The following is a 21,797-nucleotide window of genomic DNA, read 5'->3' as shown; positions in this document are numbered from 1 at the left end:
GCAGAGTGTGCAAAAAAGACCTCCGCACCGACTCACGGTGCGGAGGGGCCACTCTGCATCCCAGAGCTTCCAGCTAGCAAGACAAAATCATGAAAACCAGCTGGACAAGAAAACAGAGAACAAAATAAGACTATAAGGAACTTAGCTTCTGCAGGAGAAGGCAGGTCACCAGAGAGATCCAGGAGCGAACTGAACGAATGCAAAAACATTGACAGCTGGCATGGAGTAACGATCTGAGAGGAGTTAAATAGAGAATCCAACCAAAGGATAAACTACGTCACCTGTGTAAGGAACCTCAGAAGCAGCAGCTTCACTCATAGCCACCAGAGGGAGCCCATAGACAGAACTCGCCGAAGTACCATTCACGACCACAGGAGGGAGTTCGACAACAGAATTCACAACAGTACCCCCCCCTTGAGGAGGGGTCACCGAACCCTCACCAGAGCCCCCAGGCCGATCAGGATGAGCCAAATGAAAGGCACGAACCAGATCGGCAGCATGAACATCAGAGGCAAAAACCCAGGAATTATCTTCCTGACCATAACCCTTCCACTTGACCAGGTACTGGAGTTTCCGTCTCGAAACACGAGAATCCAAAATCTTCTCCACCATATACTCCAACTCCCCCTCGACCAACACCGGGGCAGGAGGATCAACGGAGGGAACCATAGGCGCCACGTATCTCCGCAACAGCGACCTATGGAACACATTATGGATGGCAAAAGAAGCTGGAAGGTCCAAACGAAATGACACAGGATTAAGAACTTCAGAAATCTTGTTTAGCCCAATGAAACGAGGCTTAAACTTAGGAGAGGAAACCTTCATAGAAACGTGACGAGATGACAACCAAACCAAATCCCCAACACGAAGTCGTGGACCAACACAACGTCGGCGGATAGCGAAGCGTTGAGCCTTCTCCTGGGACAATGTCAAATTGTCCACCACATGAGTCCAAATCTGCTGCAACCTGTCGACCACCGCATCCACACCAGGACAGTCCGAAGGTTCAACCTGCCCTGAAGAGAAATGAGGATGGAAACCAGAATTACAGAAAAAAGGAGAAACTAAAGTAGCCAAGCTGGCCCGATTATTAAGGGCGAACTCAGCCAAAGGCAAGAAGGACACCCAATCATCCTGATCAGCAGTAACAAATCATCTCAGATATGTCTCCAAAGTCTGATTAGTTCGTTCGGTTTGGCCATTAGTCTGAGGATGGAAAGCCGAAGAAAAAGACAAATCAATGCCCATCTTAGCGCAAAAGGACCGCCAAAACCTCGAAACAAACTGGGAACCTCTGTCCGAGACAATGTTCTCTGGAATGCCATGCAAACGAACCACATGCTGGAAAAACAATGGCACCAAATCAGAGGAGGAAGGCAATTTAGACAAGGGTACCAAATGGACCATCTTAGAGAAGCGATCACAAACCACCCAAACGACCGACATCTTTTGAGAAACAGGGAGATCAGAAATAAAATCCATGGAAATATGCGTCCAGGGCCTCTTCGGGATCGGCAAGGGCAAAAGCAACCCACTGGCACGAGAACAGCAGGGCTTAGCCTGAGCACAAGTCCCACAGGACTGCACAAAAGAACGCACATCCCGTGACAAAGAAGGCCACCAAAAGGATCTAGCCACCAAATCTCTGGTACCAAAGATTCCAGGATGACCAGCCAACACTGAACAATGAATCTCAGAGATAACTCTACTAGTCCATCTATCAGGGACAAACAGTTTCTCCGTAGGACAACGGTCAGGTCTATCAGCCTGAAACTTTTGCAGCACACGCTGCAAATCAGGGGAAATGGCAGACAAAATTACCCCTTCTTTAAGAATACCCGCCGGCTCCGGAACACCCGGAGAGTCAGGCACAAAACTCCTTGACAGGGCGTCAGCCTTCACATTCTTAGATCCCGGAAGGTATGAAACCACAAAATCAAAACGGGAGAAAAAGAGCGACCATCGAGCCTGTCTAGGATTCAACCGTTTGGCAGACTCGAGATAAGTCAAATTCTTGTGATCCGTCAAGACCACCATACGATGTTTAGCTCCTTCAAGCCAATGTCGCCACTCCTCGAATGCCCACTTCATGGCCAACAACTCCCGATTGCCCACATCATAATTGCGCTCAGCAGGCGAGAATTTTCTAGAAAAGAAGGCACAGGGTTTCATCACCGAGCCATCAGAACTTCTTTGCGACAAAACAGCCCCTGCTCCAATTTCAGAAGCATCAACCTCAACCTGAAAAGGGAGCAAAACATCTGGCTGGCACAACACAGGGGCAGAAGCAAAACGACGCTTCAACTCCTGAAAAGCCTCTACAGCCGCAGAGGACCAATTGACCACATCAGCACCTTTCTTGGTCAAATCAGTCAACGGTTTAGCAATACTGGAAAAAGTAGCAATGAAGCGACGATAAAAATTAGCAAAGCCCAGGAACTTCTGTAAGCTCTTCACAGATGTCGGCTGAGTCCAATCGTAAATGGCCTGAACTTTAACAGGGTCCATCTCGATAGTAGAAGGGGAAAAAATGAAACCCAAAAATGAAACCTTCTGAACTCCAAAGAGACACTTTGACCCCTTCACAAACAAGGAATTCGCACGAAGGACCTGGAACACATTCTGACCTGCTTCACATGAGACTCCCAATCATCCAAAAAGACAAAAATGTCATTCAAATATACAATCATGAATCTATCCAGGTACTCTCGGAAGATGTCATGCATAAAGGACTGAAACACAGATGGAGCATTAGAAAGCCCGAATGGCATAACCAGGTACTCAAAATGGCCCTCGGGCGTATTAAATGCCGTTTTCCATTCATCATCCTGTTTAATTCGCACAAGATTATACGCACCACGAAGATCTATCTTGGTGAACCAACTAGCCCCCTTAATCCGAGCAAATAAATCAGACAGTAGCGGCAAAGGATACTGAAATTTGACTGTGATCTTATTAAGAAGGCGGTAATCAATACAAGGTCTCAAAGAACCATCCTTCTTGGCCACAAAAAAGAACCCTGCTCCCAATGGTGACGACGACGGACGAATATGACCCTTCTCCAAGGATTCCTTTATATAACTCCGCATAGCGGCGTGCTCTGGCACAGATAAATTAAACAGACGGCCTTTAGGAAACTTACTACCAGGAATCAAATTAATAGCACAGTCGCAATCCCTATGAGGAGGTAGGGCACCAGATTTGGGTTCTTCAAATACATCCCGGTAATCTGATAAAAACTCAGGGACTTCAGAAGGAGTGGATGGCGAAATTGACAGCAATGGAACATCACCATGTACCCCCTGACAACCCCAGCTGGACACAGACATAGATTTCCAATCCAACACTGGATTATGGACCTGTAGCCATGGCAACCCCAAAATGACCACATCATGCAGATTATGCAACACCAAAAAGCGAATATCCTCCTGATGTGCAGGAGCCATGCACATGGTCAATTGAGTCCAGTACTGAGGCTTATTCTTGGCCAAAGGCGTAGCATCAATTCCTTTAATGGAATAGGACACTGCAAGGGCTCCAAGAAAAAACCACAGCGCCTGGTAAACTCCAAGTCCATCAAATTCAGGGCAGCGCCTGAATCCACAAATGCCATTACAGAATAGGACGACAGAGAGCAAATCAGAGTAACGGAAAAAAGAAATTTAGACTGTACCGTACCAATGGTGGCAGACCTAGCGAACCGCTTAGTGCGCTTAGGACAATCGGAGATAGCATGAGTGGATTCATCACAGTAAAAACACAGCCCATTCCGATGTCTGTGTTCTTACCGTTCAGCTCTGGTCAAAGTCCTATCACACTGCATAGGCTCAGGCCTATGCTCAGAGAATACCGCCATATGGTGCACAGCTTTGCGCTCACGCATGCGCCGATCGATCTGAATGGCCAAAGACATAGACTCATTCAGACCAGCAGGTGTGGGAAATCCCACCATGACATCCTTAAGGGCTTCAGAAAGACCCTTTCTGAAAATTGCCGCCAGGGCACATTCATTCCACTGAGTAAACACAGACCTCTTTCTAAACTTCTGACAGTACACCTCCGCTTCATCCTGACCCTGACACAAAGCCAGCAAGATTTTCTCTGCCTGATCCACTGAATTTGGTTCATCATAAAGCAATCCAAGCGCCAGAAAAAACGCATCAACATCACGCAATGCAGGATCTCCTGGCGCAAGGGAAAATGCTCAGTCTTGAGGGTCACCACGTAACAAAGAAATAATGATTTTTACCTGTTGAACGGGGTCACCAGAGGAGCGGGGTTTCAAAGCTAGAAACAGTTTACAATTATTTTTGAAATTCAAGAACCTAGATCTATCCCCAGAAAATAAGTCAGGAATAGGAATTGTAGGCTCTAACATAGGATTCTGAACCACAAAATCTTGAATGTTTTGTACCCTTGCAGTGAGATGATTCACACAAGAGGACAGACCTTGAATGTCCATACCTACACCTGTGTCCTGAACCACCCAAGGGTCTAGGGGAAAAGAAAGACAAAACACAGTGCAAAGAAAAAAAATGGTCTCAGAAGTTCTCGTATCCCTCTATTGAGGTGCATTAATACTTTGGGCCAGCTGTACTGTTATGACCTGGTGGTTAGGAGCACCCGGAATGACCTGATAGTTAAACCTCATACAGGACGAGCTCTGGGATGTGGGAGCTCTGCTGACCGCAAGCCCTAATCCTATCACACACACTAGAAATAGCCGTGGAGCGCTCCTGACCAGACCTAGGCGCCTCGTCACAGCCTAAGAACTATCTAGCCCTAGAGATAGAATATAAAGCCTACCTTGCCTCAGAGAAATTCCCCAAAGGTAAAAGAAGCCCCCCACATATATTGACTGTGAGTAAAGATGAAAGTCACAAACGCAGAAATGAAACAGGTTTCAGCAAAGGGAGGCTAGTGTTATGTCGGCAATCCAGTGACACAGTGTGCCAGCAATCAGAGCACATCCAGTGATCTGACAATAACCCAAAAACAATAGAACGAGCTCTGAGACGTGGAATCTCTGTAGACCGCAATACCTGAACCTATCCTAACACAACTAAAGGCAGCTGTGGATTGCGCCTGTCACTACCTATGCAACTCGGCACAGCCTGAGGAGCTGACTAGCCTGAAGATAGAAAAACAAGCCTGACTTGCCTCAGAGAAATATCCCAAAGGACAAGGCAGCCCCCCACATATAATGACTGTTAGCAAGATGAAAAGACAAACGCAGGGATGAAATAGATTCAGCAAAGTGAGGCCCGATATTCTAGATAGAGCGAGGATAGCAAAGAGAACTTTGCAGTCTACAAAAAACCCTAAGGCAAAAAACCACGCAAAGGGAGCAAAAAGACCCACCGTGCCGAACTAACGGCATGGCGGTGCACCCTTTGCGTCTCAGAGCTTCCAGCAAAAACGAATAGACAAGCAGGACAGAAAAAGTAGCAACAAAAGCAAAGAAGCACTTATCTAAGCAGAGCAGCAGGCCACAGGAAAGATCCAGAAGCTCAGGTCCAACACTGGAACATTGACAAGGAGCAAGGAAGACAGAATCAGGTGGAGTTAAATAACAAAGCAGCCAACGAGCTCACCAGAACACCTGAGGGAGGAAGCTCAGAAGCTGCAGTACCACTTGTGACCACAGGAGTGAATTCAGCCACAGAATTCACAACAGGCCAGACTTACTAAATAGACAGAGGATAGGAAAGGTAACTTTGCATTCAGCACAAAAACCTACAAAAGACCATGCAGAGTGTGCAAAAAAGACCTCCGCACCGACTCACGGTGCGGAGGGGCCACTCTGCATCCCAGAGCTTCCAGCTAGCAAGACAAAATCATGAAAACCAGCTGGACAAGAAAACAGAGAACAAAATAAGACTATAAGGAACTTAGCTTCTGCAGGAGAAGGCAGGTCACCAGAGAGATCCAGGAGCGAACTGAACGAATGCAAAAACATTGACAGCTGGCATGGAGTAACGATCTGAGAGGAGTTAAATAGAGAATCCAACCATAGGATAAACCACGTCACCTGTGTAAGGAACCTCAGAAGCAGCAGCTTCACTCATATCCACCAGAGGGAGCCCATAGACAGAACTCGCCGAAGTACCATTCACGACCACAGGAGGGAGTTCGACAACAGAATTCACAACAGCAATGCTTGATTGTTCGGTCATCACGCTTCAAAATTTTCAAGACTACTGCATCCCTCTGCAAGACTTCTCACAATTCTAGACTTTTCAGAGCCCGTCAAATCTCTCTTCTGACCCATTTTGCCAAAGGAAAGGAAGTTGCCTAATAATTAAGCACACCTTATATAGGGTTTTGATGTTATTAGACAACACCCCTCCTCATTACAGAGATGCAAATCACCTGATTTACTTAATTGGTAGTTGGCTCTCAAGCCTGAACAGCTTGGAGTAGGACAACTTGTATAAAAAGTATCATGTGATCAAAATACAACTTGCCTAATAATTCTGCACACAGTGTATATATTTATGTATTCTATGTGTATATATTCTATCTATTCTATTCTAACCTGCCAGGCTGTAATTTTACTGTACGCAGCACATGAATTGCCAGCTTTTCAAAGGATCTAGAGGTATGGTTTTTTTCCTCTGGGGGCACTCAACTTTATTAGCATGCACAAAGAAACATAAGCTAGCCCCCAAAATGCATGAAAAATACGCTGAAAACCGCAACAAAACCGCAACAAAACATGCATTTTTGCCGCAGCTTCTTTCCTGCCAAGAAACCAGGCTTTGCTGCAGAGAAAAAAAGCAGCAAAAATGCCCTGTGTGAACATACCCTAAGACTTTCCTTTTTATATCTCATTTCTTTTTAACCTCTTAGTGGCCAAGCCAATTTTGACATTAACCCCTCTGTGACCTTAGACGTACTATCCCGTCGAGGTGCCCTGGGCTTATCTGACCCTGGATGGGATAGTACGTCATAGCGATCGGCAGCGCTCACGGGGGGAGCGCCGCCGATCGCGGCCGGGTGTCAGCTGCTTATCGCAGCTGACATCCGGCACTATGTGCCAGGAGCGGTCACGGACCGCCCCCGGCACATTAACCCCTGGCACACCGCGATCAAAGATGATCGCAATGTGACGGCGGTGCAGGGAAGCACCGCGCAGGGAGGGGGCTCCCTGCGGGCTTCCCTGAGCCCCCCGCAGCAACGCGATGTGATCGCGTTGCTGCGAGGGTCTTAACTCCCTCCCTCCCTGCTCCAGGCCCGGATCCAAGATGGCCGCGGATCCGGGTCCTGCAGGGAGGGAGGTGGCTTCACAGAGCCTGCTCAGAGCAGGCACTGTGAAGGCTGCAGCGCTGCTAGTCAGATCAGTGATCTGACAGAGTGCTGTGCAAACTGTCAGATCACTGATCTGTGATGTCCCCCCCTGGGACAAAGTAAAAAAGTAAAAAAAAATTTTTCAAAATGTGTAAAAAAAAATATTCCAAAATAATGAAAAAAAAAAAAATATTATTCCCATAAATACATTTCTTCATCTAAATAATAAAAAAACCCCAATAAAAGTGCACATATTTAGTATCGCCGCGTCCGTAACGGCCCGACCTATAAAACTGGCCCACTAGTTAACCCCTTCAGCAAACACCGTAAGACAAAAAAAAAAAACGAGGCAAAAAACAACGCTTTATTATATCGCCGAACAAAAAGTGGAATAACACGCGATCAAAAGGACAGATATAAATAACCATGGTACCGCTGAAAACGTCATCTTGTCCCGCAAAAAACGAGCCGCCATACAGCAACATCAGCAAAAAAATAAAAAAGTTATAGTCCTGAGAATAAAGCGATGCAGGCTAGGGTTAGGGCTAGGGTTAGGGCTAGGGTTAGGGCTAGGGTTAGGGTTAGGGCTAGGGTTAGGGCTAGGATTAGGGCTAGGGTTAGGGCTAGGGTTAGGGTTAGGGCTAGGGTTAGGGTTAGGGCTAGGGTTAGGGCTAGGGTTAGGGCTAGGGTTAGGGCTAGGAATAGGGTTGGGGCTACAGTTAGGGTTGGGGCTAAAGTTAGGGTTAGGGTTTAGATTACATTTACAGTTGGGAATAGGGTTGGGATTAGTCTTAGGGGTGTGTCAGGGTTAGAGGTGTGGTTAGGGTTACCGTTGGAATTAGGGTTAGGGGTGTGTTTAGATTAGGGTTTCAGTTATAATTGGGGGGTTTCCACTGTTTTGGCTCATCAGGGGCTCTCCAAACACGACATGGCGTCCGATCTCAATTCCAGCCAATTCTGCGTTGAAAAAGTAAAACAGTGCTCCTTCCCTTCTGAGCTCTCCCGTGTGCCCAAACAGGGGTTTACCCTCACATATGTGGTATCAGCGTACTCAGGACAAATAGGACAACAACTTTTGTGGTCCAATTTCTCCTGTTACCCTTGGGAAAATACAAAACTGGGGGCTAAAAAATAATTTTTGTGGGAAAACAAAAAGATTTTTTATTTTCACGGCTCTGCATTATAAACTGTAGTGAAACACTTGGGGGTTCAAAGTTCTCACAACACATCTAGATAAGTTCATTGAGGGGTCTAGTTTCCAATATGGGGTCACTTGTGGGGGGTTTCTACTGTTTAGGTACATTAGGGGCTCTGCAAACGCAATGTGACGCCTGCAGACCAATCCATCTAAGTCTGCATTCCAAATGATGCTCCTTCCCTTCCGAGCCCTCCCATGCGCCCAAACGGTGGTTCCCCCCCACATATCGGGTATCAGCGTACTCAGGACAAATTGGACAACAACATTTAGGGTCCAATTTCTCCTGCTAACCTTGGAAAAATACAAAACTGGGGGCTAAAATATAATTTTTGTGGAAAAAAAAATATTTTTTATTTGCACGGCTCTGCGTTATAAACTGTAGTGAAATACTTGGGGGTTCAAAGCTCTCACAACACATCAAGATGAGTTCCTTAGGGGGTCTACTTTCCAAAATGGTGTCACTTGTGGGGGGTTTCTACTGTTTAGGTACATTAGGGGCTCTGCAAACGCAATGTGACGCCTGCAGACCAATCCATCTAAGTCTGCATTCCAAATGGCGCTCCTTCCCTTCCGAGCCCTCCCATGCGCCCAAACGGTGGTTCCCCCCCACATATCGGGTATCAGCGTACTCAGGACAAATTGGACAACAACATTTAGGGTCCAATTTCTCCTGCTAACCTTGGAAAAATACAAAACTGGGGGCTAAAATATAATTTTTGTGGAAAAAAAAATATTTTTTTATTTGCACGGCTCTGCGTTATAAACTGTAGTGAAATACTTGGGGGTTCAAAGCTCTCACAACACATCAAGATGAGTTCCTTAGGGGGTCTACTTTCCAAAATGGTGTCACTTGTGGGGGATTTCTGCTGTTTAGGTACATTAGGGGCTCTGCAAACGCAATGTGACGCCTGCAGACCATTCCATCTAAGTCTGCATTCCAAATGGCGCTCCTTCCCTTCCGAGCCCTCCCATGCGCCCAAACTGTGGTTCCACCCCCACATATGGGGTATCAGCGTACTCAGGACAAATTGGACAACAACTTTTGGGGTCCAATTTCTCCTGTTACCCTAGGGAAAATACAAAACTGGGGGCTAAAAAATAATTTTTGTGGGAAAAAAAATTTGTTTTATTTTTATGGCTCTGCATTATAAACTTCTGTGAAGCCCTTGGTGGGTCAAAGTGCTCAACACACATCCAGATAAGTTCCTTAGGGGGTCTACTTTCCAAAATGGTGTCAATTGTGGGGGGTTTCAATGTTTAGGCACATCAGTGGCTCTCCAAACGCAACATGGCGTCCCATCTCAATTCCTGTCAATTTTGCATTGAAAAGTCAAATGGCGCTCCTTCCCTTCCGAGCTCTCCCATGTGCCCAAACAGTGGTTTACCCCCACAAATGGGGTATCAGCGTACTCAGGACAAATTGTACAACAACTTTTGAGGTCCAATTTCTTCTCTTACCCTTGGAAAAATAAAAAATTGGGGGCAAAAATATAATTTCTGTGAAAAAATATGATTTTTTATTTTTACGGTTCTGCATTATAAACTTCTGTGAAGCACTTGGTGGGTCAAAGTGCTCACCACACCTCTAGATAAGTTGCTTAGGGGGTCTACTTTCCAAAATGGTGTCACTTGTGGGGGGTTTCAATGTTTAGGCACATCAGTGGCTCTCCAAACGCAACATGGCGTCCCATGTCAATTCCTGTCAATTTTGCATTGAAAAGTCAAACGGCGCTCCATCCCTTCCGAGCTCTCCCATGCGCCCAAACAGTGGTTTATTGCCACATATGGGGTATCAGTGTACTCAGGACAAATTGGACAACAACATTTGGGGTCCATTTTCTCCTGTTACCCTTGGTAAAATAAAACAAATTGGAGCTGAAGTAAATTTTTTGTGTAAAAAAGTTAAATGTTCATTTTTATTTAAACATTCCAAAAATTCCTATTAAACACCTGAAGGGTTAATAAACTTCTTGAATGTGGTTTTGAGCACCTTGTGGGGTGCAGTTTTTAGAATGGTGTCACACTTGGGTATTTTCTATCATATAGACCCCTCAAAATGACTTCAAATGAGATGTGGTCCCTAAAAAAAAATGGTGTTGTAAAAATGAGAAATTGCTGGTCAACTTTTAACCCTTATAACTCCCTAACAAAAAAAAAAATTTGGTTCCAAAATTATGCTGATGTAAAGGAGACATGTGGGAAATGTTACTTATTAAGTATTTTGTGTGACATATCTCTGTGATTTAATTGCATAAAAATTCAAAGTTTGAAAATTGCGAAATTTTCAAAATTTTCGCCAAATTTCCGTTTTTTTCACAACTAAACGCAGGTACTATCAAAGAAATTTTACCATTATCATGAAGTACAATATGTCACGAGAAAACAATGTCAGAATCACCAGGATCCGTTGAAGCGTTCCAGAGTTATAACCTCATAAAGGGACAGTGGTCAGAATTGTAAAAATTGGCCTGGTCATTGACGTGCAAACCACCCTTGGGGGTAAAGGGGTTAATGACCAAGCCAAATTTTACAATTGTGACCACTGTCATTTTATGAAGTTATAGCTCTGGAACGCTTCAATGGATTCCACTGATTCTGAGAAAGTTTTTTTGGGACATATTGTACTTCATATTCGTGGTAAAACTTATTCGATATGACATGCATTTATTTATAAAAATAAAGGAAATTTGGCAAAAACTTTGAAAATTTTGCAATTTTCAAACTTTTAATTTTTGTGCTCTTCAATCACAGAGTGATGTCATGCAAAATAGTTAATAAATAACATTTCTCACATGTCTACTTTACATTAACACAATTTTGGAAACATTAATATTTTGTTAGGACGTTAGGACAAAACCATTTATGTGCTTAAAAAGTTCAAACCCCCCAATTCCTACTCCCAAGCCTAACCACAACCATAACCCCAACACAACCCTAACCACAACCTCAACATCACCCTATCCCCAACCCCACAACCGTAAGTCAAAAACAACCGTAACACAACACTAACCCCAACATAACTCTAGCCCCAACCCTAACCCTAAAAGCAAAGAATGGAAAAAAAATAAAAAAATTGTATTTGATTATTTTTACCTAACTAAGGAGGTGACAAAGGGAGGTTTGATTTTCTTTTTTAATTTTGATCGCTGTGATTGAGTCGATCACAGTGATCAAAATGAACCAATAGGAAAAATCTATTGTTGCCGGGTAACGGCCGGCAGATCTCAGCGGGCGCACTGCACATGCGCACACCATTTTCTTCCAGGAAGATGACAAGGAGGACCAGGGGACATAGCAGGAGGGTCCGGGGATGGTGGAGGTGGCTCTGGGGACCCCATTTCTCTCTCCTCTGATGTGGTAGATCATATCAGGAGAGAGAAATGAATTGAAAATCTGAGTTTTTCATTTTTTTTTTGCGATCGCTGTTATTCGGTGAATAACGGCAATCACAAGACCGGGGACAGTAAAAACCGACCAGAATTATGTTCTCCGAGGTCTCAGATTCCCCTATTAGCTGAGACCACATAGATTTTCCAATGCTGGGGAGCGCTATACGCTTATTTCTCAGCTACGATAAAATGCCGCGCTGAGGAATAAGACCCCTTAACTGCCGCCGTTAAAAGGCGTATCGGCGGTCATTAAGGAGTTAATCCTATTCTTTAGAAAAAAAATAAACCTGAAAAACACCCAAAAAACTGCTATTTCACTAAAAAGAAAATTAGTGTGTAACAACCCTAAAAAGAATGCATTTTACATTTTTTTCTTTCTTTTTTTGAATTTCTCTTATCTATCCCCAATTATTAAACACATGTGTCATGAGTATACCGCAACAGAGATGAGCCAGAAGACCGCAGCATCTGATTTCTCCTGCTTCTTTGGGCAATGCAGGGGTTAATCTGCTCTGTTGAGAGCTCCTGGAGCTAAGGCTCTCAGCTGTGCACTGTTAGCCACTCTCATCTTCTATATAAACTGGGTCCTGCCCAGCATTCATTGTCAGAGAGCTTTTGCTGCATAGTTTGAGGTTGTTATTGTTGCTAGGTTTTGAGTGTGTAATAATTTCCTTTCTTCTCCAACTTTGGTTTAACCCCATCCTCCACTCCCCTGACGCAGCCCTCTGTTATATGTGTGTGTACAGGTATATTTGTATGTTTGGTATTTTTCATTAACCTTTTTCGTATTACCTTGTTAGTCTGGTTGGTGTATTACTGTACACTACTACTCCCCTCTTTCCTGGGTGGGGGAGGGTGAAGACTGAGGGCGGATTCAGGAGGTAAGGCAAGGCATATGGCCCCGGGATCTTCACCATCAGAAGTAATCCGATGAACAGGGTGAGCTAGGGCGCCCATAGCATTAGGGACAAGGAAGGAGCCCCTGGTCCCGGGGCACCCAACAACAGAGTCGTGACAACATATCTCCTTCAGAAATTACCTGGTCCTTTTCCTTGATGCAGCAGGAATATGGCACACCACATCTCTCCAAACTTGGATTAGCATCTCTGCAGTAAAAGTAAATGTTTGTAGACCAGTCTTTGTAGCTATTAACTCCACAGCATTCAAACTTGGGTAAATTAGCCAAAAAGCAAAAAGAACATAAAGATCAGTCAGACATACAAACAAATGTAAAAAAGTAAATAACAATATTACATGTGCCCACCCCATCCCCTATAGAAGACAAATATTACAGGCAGGAATATTTTACTGCAGTAAATCTGCCATATTTATTAACAAACTCATCCAAGATGGCAAAAACAAAAATAAAAAATGCATGATATTTTTTACCGCATCAATTACATGCTCACCTACGTGACTGCAGTAGCCAATCAAGGGCTTCAGCAGTGAAGATAAGGTGTATAGAACTAGATCTCAGAAAACAGTGATTGGCTGCTGCAATCATTAGATCGCTACAGGAAAGTAAATGTGGGGCAGGAGGTAATGCTGGAAAGGTGGGCTCTACCAAGTGAGTACAAGTTATTTTACAGTGGGGGAAATAAGTATTTGATCCCTTGCTTCTTTTGTAAGTTTGCCCACTGACAAAGACATGAACAGTCTATAATTTTAAGGGTAGGTTAATTTTAACATTGAGAGATAGAATGTCAAAAATAAAATCCAGAAATTCACATTGTATAAATTATATAAATTTATTTTCATTTTGCAGTGAGAAATAAGAATCTGATCCCTCTGGCAAGCAAGACTTAATACTTGGTGGACAAACCCTTGTTAGCAAGCACATCAGTCAGATGTGTTTTGTAGTTGACGATGAGGTTTGCGCACATGTCAGGAGGAATTTTGGTCCACTCATCTTTGCAGATCATCTGTAAATCATTACGATTTTGAGCCTGTCGCTTGGCAACTCAGAGCTTCGGCTCCCTCCATAAGTTTTCTATGGGATTAAGATCCAGAGACCGGCCAGACCACTCCATGACCTTAATGTGCGTCTTTTTGAGCCACTCCTTTGTTGCCTTGGCTGTATGTTTTGGGTCATTGTCTTGCTGGAAGACCCAGCCATGACATATTTTTAATATCCTGACGGATGGAAGGAGGTTGTCACTCAGGATTTTACATCGCTCCATCCATTTTCCCATTGATGCGGTAAAGTAGTCCTTTGCCTTTAGCAGAAAAACACCCCTAAAACATAATGTTTCCATTTCACACATGTGCCTTCTTGAGTAGGGGGACCTTGTGGGCACTGCAGAATATTAAACCTTTATGGCGTAATGTGTTACCAATGGTTTTTTTCGTGACTGTAGTCCCAGCTGCCTTGAGATCATTAACGAGTTTCCCCCGTGTAGTTTTAGGCTGATATCTCACTTTCCTCATGATCAAGGATACCCCATGAGGTGAGATTTTGCATGGTGGCCCAGATCGATGTCGATTGACAGTCATTTTCTATTTCTTTCATTTTCTTACTATTGCACCAACAGGTGTCTCCTTCTCACCCACCATCTTACTTATAGTTTTGTAGCCCATTCCAGCTTTGTGCAGGTCTATGATCTTGTTCATGACATCCTTATAAATCTTTTTGGTCTTGCCCATGTTGCAGAGGTTAGAGTCTGCCTGATTAATTGAGTCTATGGACAGGAGTCTTTTTATAAAGGTGACTATGTAAGACAGCTGTCTTTAATGCAGATAATGAGTTGATTAGAAGCGTCTAACCGGTCTGTAGGAGCCAGAACTCTTAATGGTTGGTAGAGGATCAAATACTTATTTCTCACTGCAAAATGCAAATAAATTTATATAATCTATACAATGTGATTTTCTGAATTTAATTTTTGAATCCAAGCTTCAGGGAAAGGTAGCTCTGTAGAAACTGTATGGGTAAAAATACAAAGAGAGTGTCAGGCTGCAGCACTGCAGGTAAATGCAAACTCCACTAGATGGCAGCAGAGTGGAGAGAGGGATGAAATCCTGCTCAGAGCAGACCACCAGAACTGTAGCGAGGCTACCAACAGGTGGCAGCAGAATAGTCAGACAAGCCGGGTCAATACCAGAGAGTAGTGTAGTACCAAGAGGAATCCCAAACACATAGTCAGCATTATTTGGATCGAAATGTGAAACGTAATGTTGAAGTGCCTAAAAGAAATACATTTTGGACGTTGTTGAAATATAAATATTCTTAACTAGCGGTGTCTTGTCAATGGCAATGATATGGATTGGGGTTTCAAGCCTAACTGTCCCTCCTTATTTTACTCGTGGACACCAAGCTTGAATCAGTGAAGTTCATGGACGACCCACAGTCCACAAAAGCTGGAGTGGGTGTGAAACCATCCCCACAACAAAGTTCCACCTCCAACAAAATCTTTTGAAATGAGGTAAAAGGTACCTGAGAATCTGGGTGACCTCTTCGGCAATCACCCAGACTTAGGCATTTCCGTTAACTTGATAGTCGATGGGCAAGAGAGGCAGTCCTTTTTCCAATGGCCAGAACTTCCACAATAAAAACATAATCTCCCTTAACGTCGTCGCTTCTTCTCCTTCTTCTTGAGGTTAGTGGCCCCAACCTCCATAGGTTCCACATATGACATCACTTCAGAATTAGCAAGATGTAAAGGAACCACTCACTGAATTACACCTCTCTACTACAACCTCTGATCCATACGAATGGCCTCCTCCAAGGAGCTGGGTGGTGGATGAAGAGCAAGAGTGTCCTTAAGATATTCCGACAGTCTTCAGTCTCCTGAACTGACATCTTAGTTTAGAGTTGTTCCAGGACACTTTGGTGGACCACCGTATAAACTTTGAACAATACCATTTGGAAGTGTGTTTACCCTGGGAGAGACCCATGATCGTGTCCTCTACCACCCTGACCTGGTCTGGTTCATCAAAACTCAGTCCTAAAGCCTCAAAGAACCTATCCACAGACACATGTTCAGGGGCCGTAGCAGGTAAATAAAAAGCCCAAGCTTGAGGACCTTCCCGGAGTAAAGAAATAATTATCCCCACCCATTGACTCTCATCACCTGAGGATCGGGGTCTAAGGGAGAAAAGCAGCTTACAACTCTCCCTGAATGTACGGAACTTCTCCTTTTCTCCAGGGAAAGCATCTGGGAGCCTGACCATAGGTTCAGGAGAGTATAAAAAGACATCCATGGGGTCCGAGTGCTTACAGGCTGATTGTGTCATAGAATCCTGAAAAGACTTAATCATCTCAGTAAGTTCCCTCTGCAGTTGATTATGGGAAGTGGCCAGGGCTCTATGTTCCACAGACAATTCTTGCATCATTTGAGTCAAATTAGACATGTGACCCACCAGGGTATGAAGCAGATCCATAAAGAGAGGGACAAGGGAAAAATAAATCTATCTATGGCCAGTAATAATGTCACGCTACAGCACTGCAGGTAAATGCAAACTCCATTAGATGGCAGAAGAGTGGAGAGAGGGCTGAAATCCTGCTCAGAGCAGACCACCAGAACTGTTGCGAGGCTACCAACAGGTTGCAGCAGAATAGTCAGACACCAGAGAGTAGTGTAGTACCAAGAGGAATCCCAAACACATAGTCAGAGGAGTGCCAAAAGGTCACTACCGGTTCCTAGCCGAAGTACCAGAAGAAAGAGGCAGAATCAGGTAAGAGCCAAAGCAGAGTCAAGTACTGGGGAATCCAAACACACAGTGACCCACAGAGTCGGGGCGGGAAGAGAGGAATGAACAGACACTGGCAAAGACAGCTAAACGCAGCAGGACAAATCAGGGTTTCACCAGAACCAGCTACACATGACATAGGCAGGAAATATTACTCGCACTGCCTGCAGGATGCAGCGCGGAGAAATAGCAGACCCAACACCAGAACGAGGAAGAGGAATTTAAGACCTGACATGACGAGACTGGGAATTGAGAGACAAGACCCAAAACCTGGTCTGGATCATGACAGAGTGAACAGAAAGTGCACTATTGTAGGTGTTTACAATACGCCACCTGGAAAGACATAGTGATCATGGGAAATTTATCAAGATATTTGTTAGGAATCTCTCTCAGTCAAAAGTAATAGGTCCTTAGGTGGGTGAGAATTTAGGAAGAAGCGATCATGCTATCCTCAGATTTTGGATTACAAGAGGAAGAAGAACTGCGAGGACTCAGACTTTAAGGTTGAACTTCAGAAAAGCTGATTTTATTGGCCTCACAAAGAGGGTAGGAAAGGTCCAATGGCTGAATGTTCTCAAGGACTGAAATGTCGAAGTATGATGGGAGATTTTGCTAAATCAAATTCTCAGTGCACAATCAGTAACAATCCTGAAAAGAAGGAATGTTTGGAAGCATTTAAAGAGACTAGGATGGATGAGCACAGAATTTAAACACTTGCTTAAAAGGAAAAAATGTATATGAAATGAAAAGAGGGGAGCATAGCTAAAGAAGAAGAATATAATGATGTATGCAGGGCAAGTATTAGAAGAGCTAAAGCCAGTAATAAAGTGAGGCTTTCAAGGAAGACCAAAAACAATAAATTTGAATTTTGGGGGTATGTCAAAAGCAAAAGAAAAGTCAAAGATGCTATACGATTTTTACAGGATGAAAACGGTGAAGTGGCCCAAAAATGGTGTTGAGAAGGCTGAACTTTTAAATACCTATTTTGCTTCTCTGTTTTCTAAGAAAACAAATGTAACATCAGTATATTTTCTCTGTAGTATTGAAGGAATAAAAGACTCCACACTAATGATAAACAGAAAGATGGTGAGGGAACACTTAGCTAATTTAATCTAATTTAAATCTCCTGGTCAAGATGAATTACATCCTAGGGTACTGAAAGAGATAGCAGAAGAAATCTCCAAACCACTAACCAGAATCTTTGAAAATTCCTGGAGAACAGAAGTCCCCAAAGATTGGAAAAAGGCAAATGTGTCCCTGTCTTCAGAAAAGGAAAACCGATGGAGCCTGGAAATTACCACCCAGTAAGCCTTACTTCTATACCAAGAAATATCTTTGAACAAATTATTAAACAACATGTATGTAAGTACTTGGATAAGAAAACAGTAATTAACCAGAGCCAGCATCGGTATTTAGCAAACAAGTCATGCCAGACTAATCTAATTTCCTTCTATCATGGAATCACTGACTGGGTGGATCAGGGAAATGTGGTAAATATAGTATATCTTGACTTCAACAAAGCATTTGATAAAGTATCTCATACTATCCTTAATGACAAAATAACCAAGTATGGGATTGATAACGCGTTGGTTAGGTGGATTCATAACTGGCCAATTAAGAGAGAGTTACAATAGTCCAGACGAGAATGAATGAGTGAAACAGTAACAGTTTTTGCAGTGTCAAAAGTAAGAAAAGGGTGAATTCTAGAAATGTTTTTGAGATGCAGATAAGAAGAACGAGCCAATGATCGAATGTGGGGGGTGAAGGAAAGCTCAGAATCAAGGATGACCCCAAGGCCGTGGGCATGTCACTTGAGAGTAATGGTGGAACCACACACGGAGATGGCAAAGTCAGGCAAAGGTAGGTTAGTAGAGGGAGAGAACACGAGGAGTTCAGTTTTTGACAGGTTCAGTTTCAGATAGAGGAAGGACATAATGTTAGAGACAGCAGTAAGACAATCACTGGTGTTTTCTAAAAAGGCAGGCGTGATATCAGGAGAAGAAGTGTATAATTGGGTGTCATCAGCATAGAGATGGTACTGGAAACCAAATCTACTGATTGTTTGTCCAATAGGGGCAGTATACAAAGAGAAGAGGAGGGGGCCTAGGACTGATCCTTGAGGAACCACAACAGTAAGGGGAAGGTGAGAGGACGAGGAACCAGCAAAGATACAGTGAAGGAGCGGTCAGGCAGATAGGAGGAAAACAGGAGAGAACGTTGTCCTTGAGGCTGATGGAGCAGAGCATAGTGAGGAGGAGCTGATGGTCCACAGTATCGAAAGCTACGGAGAGATCCAAGAGAATTTGCATGGAGTAGTGACCATTAGATTTAGCTGTTAGTAGATCATTAGAGACTTTAGTGAGGGCAGTTTTAGTAGAGTGTAAAGAGAGGAAGCCAGATTGAAGAGGGTCAAGAAGAGAGTTATCTGAGAGATAGCAGATAAGACGGGAGTGGACCAGGCGTTCGAGGAGTTTAGAGATGAAGGGAAGATTAGAGACAGGTCTATAATTAGCGGCACAATTAGCGAGGGATGGTTTTTTAAGTAATGGGTGTACGATGGCATGCTTAAATGAGGGAAAAATACCAAAAGAGAAAGAGAGGTTGAATATTTTTGTTAGGTGAGAGGTGACAGCCAGGGAAAGTGACTGGAGGAGATGTGACGGAATGGGGTCACTGGTGCAAGTAGTCAGGCGAGAAGATGCAAGGAGCCTGATTACTTCTTCTTCTGTAACTGGTTCAAAGTCAGAGAGTGAACTGGATGCAGTGGGGGAGGGAGGACAGTGCATGGTATGAAGGGATTGGGAGATAATTTTCTGTTGAATGTGGTCAATTTTTTCTTTGAAGTTATTGGCCAGATCGTCAGCGCGGAGATCCGTGGTTGGGGCCTGCACTCTTCGGTTGAGTAGGGAATAGAAAGTGTCAAAGAGACATTTTAGGGTTATTGCACAGCGAGGTGATGGTGGTGTTAAAATAGGTTTGTTTGGAGAGGTGAAGGGCAGAGTTGTATGTTATAAGCATAAACTTATAATGGATGAAACCTTCGGGTAGATTAGATTTTCTCCACAGACGACGTTTCATCTTCTTTTCTCCACCCTGTCCGTCCCTGTTGTCTGCAATATGTTAGTGAATTAGAGTACTTGCGCTCCATAGTTGGCGCGTGCCCAATGCAATCTTTGCCCAATTGCGCCGCCCCGCCCATGCACTATGTCCCGCTACACAGAGAAATACTTCCAGGACATAGTGCGCGGGCGCATGCGCAATAATGGTTTTCGGCTTTGTCCGCAGTTGGGCAAAGAATACTGCGCATGCGCGACCGAAGATTGCATTGCGAACGCTCCAACTATGGAGCACAAGTACTCTAATTTACTAACATATTGCGGACAACAGGGACAGATGGGGTGTAGAAATGTAGACGATGATGCCATAAAGGACGTAGAAATCCCGCGTCTGATTGGTTGCCATGGCGACGATGATGTCATAAAGGTTGCCTCGACCAATCAGCAACGGGCACAGTCTGCCGCGAATTCTGGAATCATCATTGTCCATATACTATGTATTTATATTAGATAGATAGAAGAAAAGCAGGTAATTCAGCAGCCGCGGTAGTGTAAAATCACAGCAGGAGCTGACAGGATAGAAGTGATGGATTACACACAGTACATACAAATAGAATAGGTAGATATACAGATTTCTGTGACAAATACAATTAGTACAGTGTGTGTGCAGCTTACTGTACATGTATTTAATTCACAAAATATTATTTTTCTGAAAAAAATGCTGTGGACTCCCACTTAATTTTCATAACTAAAAGATGGCTGAGGGAAGATGTTTTTAGCCTGGGAAGGGGGTAATACCCATGGAGCTTCCTAGGCTATTAATATCAGCTCACAGCTGTATGATTAGCCTTTATTGGTTATTAAAATGGGGGACCCTAAAAAATGATGTAGGGTCCCTCTATAATTAAAAAGCAGCAAAGGCTATGCAGACAGCTGCAGGCTGATACTACTAGCCTAAGAAGGGGCCATGGATACTGCCCCCCAGGCTAAAAACATCAGCTCTCAGCTGCCCCAGAAAAAGTGCATCTCTAAGATGTGCCAATTTTGGCACTTAGCCTCGCTCTTCCCACTTGCCCTGTAGCGGTGGCAAGTGGGGTAATAGTTGGTCACCTGTTATGATCTGGTGGTTTAGGAACAACATGAGACAAGCTCTGAAGGAGGTGGTATCTGTACTGACCGCAAACCCTGAACCTAGCAGCGCAACTAAAAATAGCCGTGGGGGGTACCTGACGCTCCCTAGACCCCCTGGCACAGCCTAAGATCTAACGTCCCCTAAAGATGGCATGGGACAGGACAACAGACAGGTATGGTATATTATTGTTTTTTTTATTTTTGCTTTATTACAGGAGAAGGAGGACTTCAGTGGAATAGGCATTAGGTGAGTATAATTGTTTTTGTTATTTTTAAATTAAAAAGTAAAACTGTGTTTTGTTCTATTTCTAATAAAATAAATTATTTACCATACAGCGCTTATTGTAACGGTTCTTCCTCGGTGCCGATGCATGTCACATGAATGACATCCATGTGTGTTCTGCGTACGCACATGTGCCGGACATTTTGTGGCCCATGCTGACATTAAAGGGACACTGTCACCTGAATTTGGAGGGAACAAACTTCAGCCATGGAGGCGGGGTTTTGGGGTTTTTGATTCACCCTTTCCTTACCCGATGGCTGCATGCTGGCTGCAATATTGAATTGAAGGTCATCCTCTGTCCTCCATAGTACATGCCTGCGCAAGGCAATATTACCTTGTGCAGGCATGTACTACGGAGGACAGTGAATGAACTTCAATCCAATATTGCAGCCAGCATGCAGCTAGCGGGTAAGGAAAGGGTGAATCAAAAACCCCAAAACCCCGCCTCCATGGCTGAAGATTGTTCCCTCCAAATTCAGGTGACAGTGTCCCTTTAAAAAATGAACATGTCAGCCTATTTTGCTAATGGACACACGGTGCTCACATGTGCGTAACACCTCACGGGGAGGGTGATGCCATGCTTGGAAGCGAGGAAGGATTCCTTTAACAGGTAACACATACATGCAACACTGTTCTGACTCCAGGCCAGAAGGGGGAGCTCTAGTCCCAGATTCAGGGGAACTTCCCTATATATTCTGGCTGTAGGGGGAGTTAAGAGGAGTCAGGAAGAGAGCTAGAGCCATTGAGATGTGAGGTGCTGCAGC

At 44.0% G+C, this 21,797-nt stretch overlaps 1 protein-coding gene across 4 annotated transcripts in view; it reads right to left on the bottom strand.

Annotated features, from left to right (window-relative positions):
- LOC138678876 (tetraspanin-33-like) overlaps positions 1–21,797 on the bottom strand; it is a 162,349-nt gene that overhangs the window by 66,946 nt on the left and 73,606 nt on the right. For 3 of the 4 annotated variants that reach the window (XM_069767756.1, XM_069767759.1, XM_069767758.1), the window contains one exon: positions 12,917–13,045. The exons of the other annotated variant lie outside the window; for it this stretch is intronic. In XM_069767756.1, the coding sequence (XP_069623857.1) occupies positions 12,917–13,045 (129 nt within the window). The remainder of the gene's footprint in view (positions 1–12,916; positions 13,046–21,797) is intronic. 4 annotated transcript variants of the gene reach the window in all.

This window comes from Ranitomeya imitator, chromosome 1, assembly GCF_032444005.1.
Source record: "Ranitomeya imitator isolate aRanImi1 chromosome 1, aRanImi1.pri, whole genome shotgun sequence".
NCBI classification, from domain to species: Eukaryota; Metazoa; Chordata; class Amphibia; order Anura; family Dendrobatidae; genus Ranitomeya; species Ranitomeya imitator.
The sequence above is the reverse complement of the archived record's forward strand: the minus strand, read 5'-3'. Positions and strand labels throughout refer to the sequence as shown.